Source organism: Denticeps clupeoides, chromosome 13 (assembly GCF_900700375.1).
Source record: "Denticeps clupeoides chromosome 13, fDenClu1.1, whole genome shotgun sequence".
NCBI classification, from domain to species: Eukaryota; Metazoa; Chordata; class Actinopteri; order Clupeiformes; family Denticipitidae; genus Denticeps; species Denticeps clupeoides.
In genome coordinates this window covers 2,266,890-2,281,254 of record NC_041719.1, presented here as the reverse complement: position 1 = coordinate 2,281,254, position 14,365 = coordinate 2,266,890, and the positions used below count along the sequence as shown (strand labels likewise).

At 47.6% G+C, this 14,365-nt stretch overlaps 1 protein-coding gene across 26 annotated transcripts in view; it reads left to right on the top strand.

The window, feature by feature from the left end:
• dlg1a (discs large MAGUK scaffold protein 1a) overlaps positions 1-13,985 on the top strand; it is an 83,356-nt gene extending 69,371 nt beyond the window's left edge. For 18 of the 26 annotated variants that reach the window (XM_029001002.1, XM_029001005.1, XM_029001003.1 and 15 more), the window contains 11 exons: positions 5,268-5,382; positions 6,838-7,014; positions 7,721-7,787; positions 8,773-8,872; positions 10,131-10,172; positions 10,856-10,906; positions 10,999-11,100; positions 11,177-11,349; positions 11,436-11,545; positions 11,839-11,930; positions 12,344-13,985. In XM_029001002.1, coding sequence (XP_028856835.1) covers positions 5,268-5,382; positions 6,838-7,014; positions 7,721-7,787; positions 8,773-8,872; positions 10,131-10,172; positions 10,856-10,906; positions 10,999-11,100; positions 11,177-11,349; positions 11,436-11,545; positions 11,839-11,930; positions 12,344-12,450 — 1,136 coding nt within the window. In that variant the 3' untranslated portion in view covers positions 12,451-13,985. Of the gene's footprint in view, positions 1-4,258; positions 4,476-5,267; positions 5,383-6,837; positions 7,015-7,720; positions 7,788-8,772; positions 8,873-9,481; positions 9,507-10,130; positions 10,173-10,855; positions 10,907-10,998; positions 11,101-11,176; positions 11,350-11,435; positions 11,546-11,838; positions 11,931-12,343 lie in introns of those variants that run through there. The other 8 variants (XM_029001008.1, XM_029001013.1, XM_029000998.1 and 5 more) reach the window with 5 other exon arrangements.
• Positions 13,986-14,365: the final 380 nt, after the last annotated feature.

Genomic DNA, 14,365 nt, shown 5'->3' with positions numbered 1-14,365 from the left:
GACTCAGATCGCCGTTTGCTCTCCTCCCCCAGGACGCGTGCGGCTGCCGTACAGTTGGAACGCGTCCTGGGTGACGTTCTCAGTTTCCAGCCCCTCCCTGCCCTCCCACACCCCCAGCAGGAGCAGCGCCACCTGGCTGCTGAGCGAGGGAGGGGGGGATCGCACGATCGCAGCCGAATCTAATTAATCCTCTCGGTCGGACCTGCCGCGTTTCTGGAAGTTGCCGCACGTTCCGGCCGTGGGGGCGGAGCTTGCCTGCCATTGGCCGCTGAGCCTGGCTCCTCACCACCACCTGCCCGGTGCTTGGGTCTCGGTCCAACGTCCGTGCTGCCAAGTCCATCTTGCCGTGGAATCTGAGGAACAGACTGGACCCCGCCCCCTGCCGGGGGTCCCGCAGCCCTTCCTCCCAGCGAGGGTGTGTGTGTGTGTGTGTTCTTGCGTGATCTCTGATGCCTGGGTTTGGACGAGACCGTTGGTTCTTTACGAGCTATTTCTGTCCCCGGTTCTCCACACTCCACTGGAGCCCAGAGCAGCCGTGACCGCGGTGTGTTTATTTCCATCCCTCTGTTCTCCAGTTCTTCCTCAGAATCGTCCGGAACGTGAAAAAGAGAAGGAGCGTGCAGGGCGGCTGCTGCGCCTCGCCTCTAATCGGTCACTTCCTGGCACGTTCCTTTCTTTCTTTCCCCCCTCTCGTCCCCTCTTTCTCTCATTTCAAGTCTGGAGGACCTGGCTGCAGGGTCCTGGCCACGTTCACTCATCAAATATGAAACTTCGTTTGTATCGTTTTAATAACGTTTCACGCTGAACACGTTTCTGCGGTCTGGGGCAGGACTGCATGGCTAAATATTGGCAAGTATCTGAAGTGTGTGTGTGTGTGTGTGTGTGTGAAGCTTGCTCAGGCGTGCAAATTGCCTGTGACGAGTTGAAATGAAAAAATAAAGCGCTTTATTCCCTAATTTGAGAGCTTTCGTGTTGACGTTGCGATGCCAAAAACCCGCTCCGAGCAGCGAGAGGCGAAAATTGTGTGAAAATAGATCCAAGGCGGCGCGTGGATAATTCCTGATGGCTGTCCTCTGGAGCGGCGGGGCGTTGTGGGACATTAGATGCTAATGAAGCTGGATTCCTTTCCGCCCGCCTGTCTCCTTTTTATGTGACGTGAGGAGTAACTTCTGCTGTGTGTGTGTGTGTGTGTGTGTGTGTGTGTGCACGCGTGTTCTCAGGTGGTATAAATATGGCACCGTTAGTCCCAATTTTTCTTATTTTTTTTAAATGCTGGAGAGGGATCACCCGACTGCAGGTACATTTTGGGCGAAGAACCGACTCTACCCCAGTGACCCGCTCAGGGGGTCGCGTGAGACACTTTTGGCCGGGCGGCGGAGCCATCTGTGTCTTCAGAACCCTCGGTCCCCCACAGAGTCACGTCACGGTTTTATTCCCACCTCAAAACCTGCACGCGGTCGCTTTTCAATTCGCTTTGTTTTATTTTCTCTGTTTTTCTTAAATAATACCTGGATGTAAGATATGGATGGACATCGGTGTCATCCCTGACCCGTGGTCCCTGCCGCGTCTCTGGTGTTGAGCCCGTAGGGGGCCATGGGGGTCCGGAGCCCCGCTGTGGAGACATCGCTTGTGTAAAAAAGCTGTGCGCTTTGATCATCTGGGTTTAAAGCCGCGAGGTGACTGGTGACAGGCGGTGGCTGACAGGCCTCCCCCGACGTCGACTTGTCCGGCATTAGCGGGTATAATGCGCCTGGGGAAAGGCTTACTGCCGGAGAGCAGCGCACGTCGGTGGTGATGGCGAGGATTAGAAGCTCTGGGTCCCTTCCTGTTCCCTACACACACACACACACACACACACACACACACACACCCTCTGGTTTGGAAGCCAGTGTATTTTTGTCATGCAGCTGGGATAAGCTCAGGAAAACGTGAAGAAACTCGTCTTTTAAAGTGTCACCTTCACTAATCCATTTAGTTCATATGTGTAAATTTACATTTACATCCAGAGCGACTTACAACGTGCTTCCATGTTACCATGGATGAAGTGGTCAGTTCTGGTTCACTAGGACCCCCAACTATGAATACAATCTTTTTATTCACTCTGTTCTAGTTTCTATACAGAAGTCAGACAAGAAGAAGGTCACAAGTTCATCTAAATATTCTCTAAAGAGGAAGGTGTTGAGCTGCCGTTTGAAAATTATGCTGCTGCTTAATTATCACTCCAAATCTGGAACAGTTAATATCTGCTATTTAATGTAACTGATGAAGGGTGAATTCGGGTGTCCATCACGGTATTGTTTATGTTGAAGGTTTGTTGGAAGGGCCTTTTTACATTTTGCCCGGCGCTGTATATAACGCGCCGTGATGACATTTGGTTTCCTGGCTAACTGGATTAGAGTTTATATGTGACTGTGTGGGGACATGAAGCATCAGATGGTCCACTGACTGTTTTTTTTTTTTTTTTATAAGGAAATTCATGTCCCTCCCCAATCGTTGGTGCGGGCGGAGCTGGTGACCTCTGTACGGCCTGGTGGATGTCGGAGGTTGGTGTCTGTACATCTGCCGCCTCCCTGTGGCTTGTGTGTGGGGCTGGTGGAGTTTAAATCTGAGGGGCTTATGGTTGCCTGCGAGCCGCACCCCTCCTTATCGTGCACATGGGGGGTTTACAGAAAATTCTTCTGAATTCTGAAAGCCTCACTGTCAGTATTTCAAGTCGTTCTGTGGTTTTTTAAGAACTTGTCTTGTACAAAACTGTAGTAATAGAGGTGTGAACCTTCACTGGTCTCGCGATTTGATTAGATTATCGAGTCATTGATGATCGTGTCGACCCATCGCAATACATACATAAAATTTTCTACATGGTCGCATGATTTCAAATACAAGAGTAGAGGGCTCGTACATCTGTGGACGCGGAACACCGACCGCTTTCCTGCTCATGGGAGAAAAGCCGCTTTCAGACCGACCGAGGTACACGCTGGGCCAGTCACGTATGCATGCTTTTCTAGACTCCCGTTAAGACGATAACGTCCCGTTGTACATCAGAATCACTAAACTTTATTAATCCCGAAGGAAATTGCTTATGCTACAACTGCACAGAGAGAATACACACAGTGTGCATACAACATATGTACAAGACAAACAAGTACACAGAGAGGCAGACGTACATTTATGGGTATAAATAAAAATAAAGTAAAAATGAGTATGTAGTAAATAATTTCTGGACACTCGGAGACTGTTAAGATCAGTTTTTCCCAATTGGCAGAAAGAACACTTGTTTGCTTTGATTCTATCTGTCGCACGAAAGTACGTCACTGCACGCTATGGTGAAAGATCAACAAATTTAAAATCTGACCACTATTTTTTAACGTGAATTTTAATATGCTGTCAGAAAATAAACACAGGTTATTATGATATAATCGGTTATGTTCTGCACTGCATCGATCCAGAACAGTCCACGTCTGCATTCAACAACAGTAATAATCATGATTTATCTTTCTGAATTGACTCTTCTTGCCCCTTTCACGCTGGACCTATTATAGAAACGCAGAGCCGCTGTGTTTGGCGGTGTGATCCATCACGTTCTCTCACGTCCGGATCTTTCCCCAACACGCTGCCGTCTTTCCCAGCAGCCCCTGCCAGGCAACGGCGCGTTCACACATCAGAAGGCGTCCGAGTCCTTCACTGCAGCAGATGTCTTCACATTATGTACACACACACACACACACACACACAGATGAATGACTGTTAACAGCGACCTGCCCTAAAAATAAGCAGTAAGCGTTGATGTTGACGCGTGACTCGCCTGTGGTAAAACCCACAGGATCCCACCTCGTCCTTCGCCTATCTTTCTTCCTTGAGTTGTATTGTGTGAGTTTGTTATAGAGCTACAGAGGGGACCTGAATACATGAAACAGGTGAACTGTGTGTGTGTGCGTGTGTGTGTTATGAATACATTGCAAAAAAAAACAAATCCATCCCTGTCATTTAAATACAAGTTCATGATGTTTGAGAATATTCTGATGATGTGGGTGGTAGCAGCAGAGGAACGTTGTTGTAACGTTGTAGTCATGTTGTTGGACTCGACAGGGTCTGGCAGGATCGGACTGCCTTTAATCTGCCTTCGCCGCGGTGTCTCCTGGTAAATGGAGCCGTGTTGACTCGGTGGAGGGGGGGGGGGGGGGGGGGGGGGGGGCAGCCAGTCAGCGAGAGGGGGGGAGCAGGGGGAGGAGCAACGGGAAGGCAGCGCGGCTCGTGCATCGGTGGTCCGTTCTGTTGCATCCACACCGCTGGTGTGTGAGGATAGGGGCTATACCTCCTCTCTCAAACACACACGCACACGCAGGTCCAGTAAAAGCAGCGAATTACGATGCTGTGAGGGGGAACAGGAAGGAAAGTTGAACCGTCCAGGACCAGAACAGGAGACTTCAGCTTGGAGACGGGTGGAGACGAGGCTCCTGCCAGGGCGGCGCGTGTGAGTGAGTACAGGAGGTCGGTTTTACTGGCGGCTGCAGGAACGGCGTCTGCTTAATTATCACTTGGTCCACTTGATGAAGGTACCGTCCCCACGCACTGCTCCCCGGGCGCCTGTCATGGCTGCCCACTGCTCACCAAGGATGATGGTTAAATGCAGGGGACACGTTTCACCGTGTCACCGTGTGCTGTGCTGCAGTGTGCTCTCACAATTGACAATGACTTTATTTTCATTTAGACTGTTTTGCATAACTAATCCTGACTAATTGGCAAGTTTTTTTTTTAGAGACAGCAGCCAATCAAAGTGCTCCACAGTTGATGAAACGCAGAGTAGAATTAAACATGGTGGAACAGAAGATAAATGAAACACTCTGTGTTTCCCTCGAAGCTTTTTGCACGAGCGCTGGACGGGATGAGGACGTTGTGTCCCCAGCTCCGTCCAAAGTGATTATATGGCGGAGACGTGGAGTCACACACCTTGTGTTGGGCTGCAGCCCTGACAGATTTGCGCTTCTCAGAGTCTGAAACTCGGCATGTTGGTCTGTCTGCAGGGTTTTAACTTCGGACTCTTCGCCGCAGTTATTGACTTGCAGGTACGCGACTTTTTTTATCGGAAGGAATTCGTTTCCTTTTCAGCGGTGAAAGTGAAATTGATCCGGGAATGATGCTGCTGCTGCTGCTGCTGCTGCTGCAGGTCCTGATTAATCTCGATTCCGTCCCAGAGAGCCGCTCCGGGGGACACGTGTGTCTCGGGGTGAACTCTTAACCCCTAACTCTTCTCCTCCTCCGCCCTGCAGAGTACAGCCGGTTCGAAGCCAAGATCCATGACCTGCGGGAGCAGATGATGAACAGCAGCATCAGCTCGGGGTCCGGCTCGCTGCGGACCAGCCAGAAGAGAACCCTATACGTCAGGTACACCTTCCGAGAACCGAGAAAGGGCCACGCCCGTTTTCATCTCCTTTCAAGCGGGTGGGTGGTGGTCTGGCCTCAGCGGCGCTGGCACCGTAGCGTGAGTCACGCAGCCGCGGGGAAGCGGGCGGGCGGGCGGGCAGAGTTTCTGCAGGCAGGAAGCTCGTGTTTCGGCTCCGGCCGTGTTTTTTGAGAGGCGGCGTGTGGCCACCGGGGACCCCCTGCGCGGTGACGGGCGGCTTCTCTTTACGGCGGCCCGCCGCATGGGGAGGATGTGCGCGGAGGGGATCGGGTGCCTGCAGATGCTTCCGTTTCTGCGACTGGCGCATTAAGCAGGGGAGCTGCTCTCCAGAAATCGAATCTCCCTCCGCAATTGTCCCCCGCGGTCGGTGTCTGTTTTTGGTCTCCGTGGAGAAGACGGCGCCTCTATTGATTTCCGCCGCGCTGTTATGCTAAATTCTTCCTGGAAACGGAGCTTTTTGTGTCTCCGGGTCTCTTTAGGCGGCACTCGGATCATCAAATATGAATTACGGGAGCAGCGTCTGCGGAGTCGTGCGGCCGTGGCGGCCCGGTGGTCAGCGAAATAGTTTAAAATATGTAGTAAATGTCCAAATTTGGATGTAAAGACGCCAGAAAAGTGAACTAAAGTGCAGTAACAAAGCATTTGTTTCTTCCCGTCTCTGCTGCTGTGTGTACAGTTTCGTTCCAGCGTATTCACTGCGTTCGAAGTGACACATCGTTTCCACACAAAATGCCACTTTTCACGACGGCTGCAGCCTCAAAATGAATAGAATCTCACCGTAATTCACATTTTTCAGGGCCTGACGTTTCCTGCGTATTTTTATTTTATTTTATTGTGTGTGTAAAATATTGACACGGGATTATTTATTAGAATAATTAGCGGTTAACTTGCCATTAGGTCTAACCAGCTTCCGTCTGTTATTGATGAAGGAACTGGAACGAAGCAGCCGGCAAAACTATATGTGTGTGTTAGTTCAGCTCTAATTCACACACACACACACACACACACACACACACACACACACACCAGTGCCCTACTTAGCATCCCAGGGATTGGGTCTGTCTCAGAAGCTCTGCTGTGCTCTTCTGCGCCAGTGAGCAAAACTAAATATCACGACTATCTCTTTAATACTTATATATTTTTATTATTATGTGTCTTGTTTTTGACTGTTTCCAAGCAGAAGTTTAAATGGCTGAGTTGCGTTTCGTGTGTTACAGCATTTATCGGCTGCCGTTGTCCAGAGCGTCAGTGTCTTGCTCAGGGTCCCCCTGGTTACGATGTGGGGTTTGAACCTGGGACTTTCTCACCCACTAGGCTTCCACCATGTCCCATATTGCTTTTTAACATGAACTCGAGTGTGAAATGAGACTTTACACATCCAACCCATTTAATCAATTTTCCAAGACGAGTTTGTGTTAATTCAATTCTCCCCTCAGAGCGCTGTTTGATTACGACAAGACGAAGGACTCGGGCCTTCCCAGTCAAGGGCTCAACTTCAAATTCGGGGACATCCTTCACGTGCTGAACGCCTCAGATGACGAGTGGTGGCAGGCCAGACAAGTCACGGTGGACGGAGAGGTGGAGGAGGTCGGAGTCATTCCCAGCAAGAGAAGGTGGGTTCTCTCTCTGTCTCTCTCTCTCTCTCTCTGTCTCTCTCTCTGTGTGTGTGTGTGTTACAGTGTGTGATTGTGCCGCAGCTCATGGCTTCCCCAGATTTCATCAGCCCCCTCCGCCACTGAATTTATTCAGGCGTGAGGTAACATCCGTCCCGTCTCTCTCATCAGGAGCTCACACCGAACCCTAAAAAAAAAAATGTCCCGGCAATGACGCAGGAGTGCGATCCTGAAATTAGCTGAGCTTAGTTAACGGGTCCCTTAGCACCTGCTCATCTCCAACGTCCTGACAGCTCTCCTCGATGTGATAAATATCGCGTCTGAATATGGACTTTTCAATTTGCAGTCTCTCAGCTCTGCTCAGCTCATGAAAAGTGTGCAGACGCTGGCGGAGAAACGCGGTCCCGTCTCCATTTTTATACAAGAAACTCCCTCCCTGCTCGTCTATTATGATAGATCTTTAGAAGATGGGCCTTCACCTCGATGCCTCATGCATTTATTTACCATGAATGAATAATGCACGGGCCGTCCTCTCAGGAGGAGCAGGTGTCGGGCTGCCCTCGCTACACCTACAGAGGGAACGGGGTTTCATAAAGGGACGTCTCCATCATTTCTTCCAACATCAAAATTGTTGCATTATTTGGCGTCTGAGCTGCCTGGCGAATCGCCGTCTTTGCCACATTAATAATTTTTGTCCCCTCTGCAGAGTGGAGAAGAAAGAACGTGCCAGGTTAAAGACGGTCAAGTTCAACGCAAAGTCTCGAGACAAAGGGGTAAGTCCGCGGCGCGGAATGGCGATTACTTAAATACTCACGTCTGGTGTATTACTGTAGCAGAAAATAAATAGCTGTGCATAGCCTACGTTCAGATGTATGCGTTTCGGAAGACCAAACCGAGTGTGCCGCACTAATCTGCACCGTTGCTGACTGAGGCTTGTGTGTGTGAGGCCGGTTAACAGCATGCACTGACCACTTCTTGACCAAGGTTCTCGTGGCAGATATGTTCCTCCGATTCCGGCCAAAAAGAAAAAAAAACAAAAAAAAACCCACAGAACGGCCCAGACAGTGCATGAAGTGACGAGAAAGGACGAATACGCTTGCCATTGATGTCAGCCCGCATCTCTTCCGTGCATCCTTTCCTGCTTTCCCACGTTCTCTCCTGCTTTAGCTGCTCCTCGGGGCCTTCAGCCCGGTCCTGCTGGGTTGGAGAACCTTGCTTACTCCTCTGCTTCCTCATAAAGGCCATTTTCTTTAGTCTTTCCAGGTGCTCGCTGCACATTAGGGTTTAGTCTGAATTCAGCTCGGTTGAGGGTTCCTCAAATGATGGTTCTGGCATTTCCTTCACGTAGCGGAACAGATAAATAAATCTATAAAATAATAAAAACGATATCTGTAATACAGCGATTCGACTAACAGGCATGAACTCCGGCTCAAACGTGACTGATTTGAAAAGCCCTGGTTTATGTTCCGATGCTCTCATAACAGCCATACTACTAATAAGCATCTTTTTATGTAGATTTTCTAACCTCCCTCGCTCTGCCTGCCTTCGCTCCTCCACGGTGGCATTTATTTGGTCAGGGGTCTTCATCTGATTCTGTAGTCGTCTCACAGGTTTCATTGGATTTTCCGATTTTCGGTGATTCAGCCTGTGTGAATACGGACAGAATCAGTTGGGTGGCGGTCTCTGTTTTTTTTTTTTTTTTTTTTTTTTTTTTGTTCACACCCAAGTTCGACTCCTCCCCTCCCTCTCTTCCCTCAGCAGTCAGTCAATGACAAGCGTAAAAAGAACCTCTTTCCCCGAAAATTCCCTTTCTACAAGAACAAGGACCACAGCGAGCAGGAAACGAGCGATGTGGACCGTAAGTAACCGCTGGCGACGCCACAGGGCAGACAGACAGACAGCAGTGCGGTCAGGGCAGCCTCACACACAGGACCCGCCAGTCAGCGCCGGACCGAACCGCGGCCGCCGCCGCAGCAGCATCACAGAGACGGAGAGGGCAGAACGAATGAGCGTTTTTAATTAAAGCTCCTTAAAGTGGAACAGTCACAGCTGGATCTGGCCACCTTTGGACCAGTACATTTCACATATTTTATAGCTCCAATTCTGACTTCTGGCAGCGTCTCAACGGCAGAATGTAGTGTGTACAAGGCCTGGAAAGCCCTATTCCTGCATCAGTAATCAATTACCCACTGTTGTCAATATATGCAATGTGCATGATTAATAGACTGACGTGCAGATCTGTACGAATCTGTAAACTGTGACTCCTCTACTTGCTTACAACCTACAGGCCAGGTCCAGCACAGTGACAGTGGGTCCCCTGTGATGTTGTCACCTCAGCGTTGCGCTGCGGCGCGCCGCGCTCGGTTCCGCGCTCGTGCTGCGGTTTATGTTCCTGTAATCACGGTTTCTCTGGTTGTCTCTCCTGTTTTGCTCTCTCTCTCTCTCTCTCTCTGCAACTGCTCCACAGGACGGCACCAACGACAGAGGCTTGAGTAAGTGATTAAAGGCTCTGGACTGGTCCCAGCCTGTCCCCGACCGAACCCAGTGACAGCCACTTCTACTCTGATTATTTTTCTCCTGTCATTTCAGAATATGTGCTCATCTCATTCGGCCCTCGGTGCTTCATTATTCAAAACCCATCTGTCTTCCTCCCCCTGTGTAGAACGTCTGGGTCTCTTCCCTCTGTCTGGGGACACTAGTTCAACTTTGCAGATCAGCTCGCGTGCAGCAAAGAGTCATTAAAACTGAGCGCAGGACAGGGTTTCAACGTTTACACGCAGGGCTGGCGGCCGCCATTACAGTCTCCCAGAATTCCTCCTGCTGGTGTATAACTGTGAATAAAATTGACATTAAATCCAGCCTGGTCCACACACATCCAGTCACACTGGTTGGTCTTTACACTGCCCTCTGCTGGTCTGTTTTATTTGATTGTAGGGTGTGTGTTGGTGTGGGGCTTCTTTTTAATCGGGGATTGTCTTTCTGTTTATATGAGCAACATTTGTTGTTGAGTGGTGTAGATGTTCTGTCATAAATGTGACGTGTGTGTGTGTTCTCTACTGTTCTGTGATTTGGTGGACGTTCCGTTGGTGCTCATGTTCCCTTTATTATAATTTCAGAGCATGTAACGTCTAATGCCAGCGATAGTGAGAGTAGTTACCGTAAGTCTGTCTTCCCTTTTATATCCTTCATCCTGTCTTCGTCCTCAACCCTCCTGTCTCATTAACTCTGCGTGCTTCATCACCATCATCACCGCCCATGTTCTGTTTCATTTGCTTTTTATCCTGACACTGACCGGCTCTTAATACTAAGGAATGCAGTGGACGTAATGTTACGGAATTTAATGGATTTATACTAATAAATCGCACTTTACAATAAAACAACCGTAGTAAAGATTGTAATGTGAATTGGAGGCACAGGGAGTTCTATAGCGCCAGTGTGTGGCTCTTTCTGTACCTGCATGTGTGCATTCTGGGGGGGAAAAAAACGATCGCTTCTTCTCTAGTGCCTGCTGTGACCTGAAATTTATCAACCACAAAATAATAACGGATTTCTGCACGATTGACTAAAATTGCAAAATGGTCTTCATTCAAGTAAAAATACTACATTTATTATGCAAAAGAAGTTTTATTACCGCAGGACACACAAAAAAGTTTAGTTGACTAATTGGTATTAAATAGCGCTTTGCTTGCACGGCTGATAAAGAACTTTTTTGTTCTGTGTGCTAAATGTCATCGCGCACACGATGCTGTCACCAGTGGTGTAGACTGGGAGCGCTGGTACGATAGCAGGTGACCCAGCAGCGTTCCTAACTGTGGTGTGTGTGGCTGTGTGTCCTCCACAGGTGGGCAGGAGGAATATGTCCTGTCCTATGAGACCGTCGTCCAGCAAGAAGGTGAGGTCTTCACTCCACCTTCACGTCACTTTTATTGGCTTTTTTGTTGTTGTTGCAGGCCTTTCTTTCAGCGTCGGCGTTTTCTGTTTCAGTGAACTACACCCGTCCAGTCATCATTCTCGGACCCATGAAAGACCGGATCAACGATGATCTGATTTCGGAGTTCCCGGACAAGTTTGGATCCTGTGTCCCTCGTAAGTGCCGCGCTGCTCCTGGTCTGCGCCCGCTTTGCGCTGAAGGCCGTCTTTACCACCCAGCCTTCTGTTCCAGATACAACCAGACCAAAGCGAGACTACGAGGTGGACGGAAGGGACTACCATTTTGTCACCTCGCGAGAGCAGATGGAGAAGGACATTCAGGATCACAAGTTCATTGAGGCGGGCCAGTACAACAACCATCTGTACGGGACAAGTGTGCAGTCGGTGCGCGAGGTTGCGGAGAAGGCAAGTCTGTTTGATATATTTCTGTACTTGATTTTAGCGATGTTCACAGGAATTTTAATATAAAAAGTCATACTTTTTACTTTCAGGGCAAGCACTGCATCCTGGATGTCTCCGGCAACGCAATCAAGCGGCTCCAGCTTGCACAGCTTCATCCCATTGCTGTGTTTATCAAACCAAAATCAGTGGAGAATATTTTGTAAGTCGACTCGTCCTTTATCTCAACTTTGAGAGGACTACCACGTTTTCACCATTTTTATCTTCTAGTGCACGCTAGCTCTTCCTCTGAAGGTGTAAATTTGGTGTAAGATCAGTAACTCACTATCGCCTCTTGAGGTGAGCAGTGGTATTACAAGACAAGATGGACCGCTGCACACAATGTGATACTTGAACGTTTAAAACCATGTGAAATGCAGCGTGTGTGCGAGTGTGTGTTTATTCGTGTGATGAGTGTTTACTGGCTAAAGCTCCAGCCATGTGTTTTCCTGACAGGGAGATGAACAAGAGGCTGACGGAAGAGCAGGGCAGGAAGACGTTTGACCGAGCTATGAAGCTAGAGCAGGAGTTCACCGAGCACTTCACTGGTGAGACCGCAAAACCCATTGTGACGCAAACAATAATATCTAAGTTGTAAAATATTGGTTTAGAGTTGATAGTTGTGAAATCATGATACATTAATGGTAAATACGGTTACATTAATTGTTAATAATTATAAAGGTTAAATGTGCAGCAAAGTGAAAGTGTGTGGGGACGGTACTTTGGTCAAGGGGACCTCAGTGGCACCTTGATGGTTGGGGATTTGAACCTCCGACCCTTCGGTTACGGGTCCTGATTATTGTCTCGCGTTCATAGCAGCAAAGCAGATGAATTGTCAACAGGGTGCGGCAGTGCCCTCTCAGGGATTCTGTTAATGGTGCAGAATGTTTACAATAAAAGCAGAAGTTAATAGCAATTCTGATGTGTTGCTAATCTAACCTCGCCTGTTGTTTTCTCACAGCAATTGTTCAAGGAGACACTTTGGAGGAGATCTACAGCCAAGTGAAACAGATCATAGAGGAACAATCTGGACCTTACATATGGGTGCCAGCAAAGGATAAATTGTGAAGTGACAAGAAAGTAACTTTTTTTTTTTTTTTTTTTTCCCTGATGTTTTTTTTCTATTATTTTCATTTTTCTGTTTTTTTTTTGTCCTGCTGTGATTTACTCCAAGCATAGGAAATTTCTCCTGGTCTCTTCCCTACGGTCCTGCTACATGTAGCTGTCTAGCTCTCCAAATTGACTGCTGACCAGCTGTCCACATCTCATCTTGTTTCCTGCTTTTGGGGAAAGGGCTAATGCCTGACCAGCAACTTATTGGGGGGTGATTTTATGGTACAATTCCTTAATGTTTAAGGGAGGTGACTTTCTGTGATAAATGGATTTAGATGCATTACTATATATTTTTTTTCTTTTTTTTTTTCATCTTAATAATTGAAATAAATCCATTAATTCATTGGTTCATTTAAAAGGAGGAAAAAACTTAAAGCAAAACTTTGCACACCCTAGCTTTAATAGCATGTTTTGGATCTTTATTTTCAAGTTACATTTCCTGATGTTTTATTTCTATATATATATATATATTTTTTTTTGTAGACTCTCTTATTTGCATTAACCATAGCCACACCTTTTCTTTTTAAACCTGCTTTTCTTCTTTGTATATTACCTTGCTTACCGTATGCAGCCACTTTGCTTTTTCCACAAACTGCACACAGTGGGGAGTTTTTAATGTTCTTTTGCCGACTCTGAATAAGTTTCTTATCATTAAAAACGGCTTTTTGTCTCAATGATTCATGATTGTTTTAAACACGTCAAGGTGCTTCAGAGAGCAACGACGACACAAGGTACTACCAGAAAGGACTTTTTTTTTTTTTTTTTAATTAATGTTATTTCCTCTTTTTTTCTCCCTCGTTTGAAATGATCGTGTACAAGCAGAAGAGGATTACACCAATGCAAAAACTGAAAATTCATTGTAAACTGATATTTTTAACATATATTTAACCCTCGGTATACTGCCTATTTTGTTATAATAAAAATATATATTGAGCTTTACTTAAAACTATAGGTATGGGAAATATTTTCTTTACATTGTCAAACATATGAATATGAGAAATACAGTTTCCCCTGTACTTTACTACCACGCCCCTTTGTTTATTCTTCTGATTATGCTGATGCACATCTGCCTGATGGGTGGGGCCTTATGGGGCCAAAGTTTCAAATCGGACAAAAATGGAAAAAGAGTTCTCCTCCGACCCTCCTCGGTCCCCTGACGTCTTTTAGGATTTCCGAGCAGCAGCCTTCACCGAAGAGGACGGTCCGCTCACCTGGAGTATTCAAACATCATATCTTAAAAGTGCTTCGGGCCGCAGTGTGACTGATGCGGCGAGACGGCGTCCCCGGAGAGCGCCACCTCGCTCCGGCTTTTTCAGTCTTCAGACATGATTGTTCTCAAAGACTCTTACTTCACCCCGTACCCCCGCCCCTCTGTCTTTTTATTGCACATTTTTGAACTGGATCATGTAAATAACCTGACGGCCTGATTTTATTCCATATGTCAAAACATGGGGTGAGAACTGCTAATAAAAAAAAAAAATTAAAAAGTCTTTCTCATGCAACACATGTCCACATGCCTTCTTCCGCGGTGGCTTGCGTTCAGCTTGTGTACAGGAGCATCTTTATTTTGGGAACATCTACAGTCCCCAGACAAATGTTGGGTTGGACCCGCTTATTTTTTAATTCTGCGTCCAACTTAACAGCTAGTTGTGATGTTTTCCCTGTGTGGCTTGCACGGTCTTAATGATGTGGCTGAAGGTGGCGGGGCGGTCCTCACTCCCCAGTACCTTGGAGTAGACCTTTACGTGGAAACTGAGGAGTGTGATCCCTGGATAGCCTTTCTATCTCACCGAGTATTGAAGTGAAGGATCTAGGTGTCATCATTGATGCAGGTCTCTCATTCAGTTCGCACGTAGATAATGTCACTAGA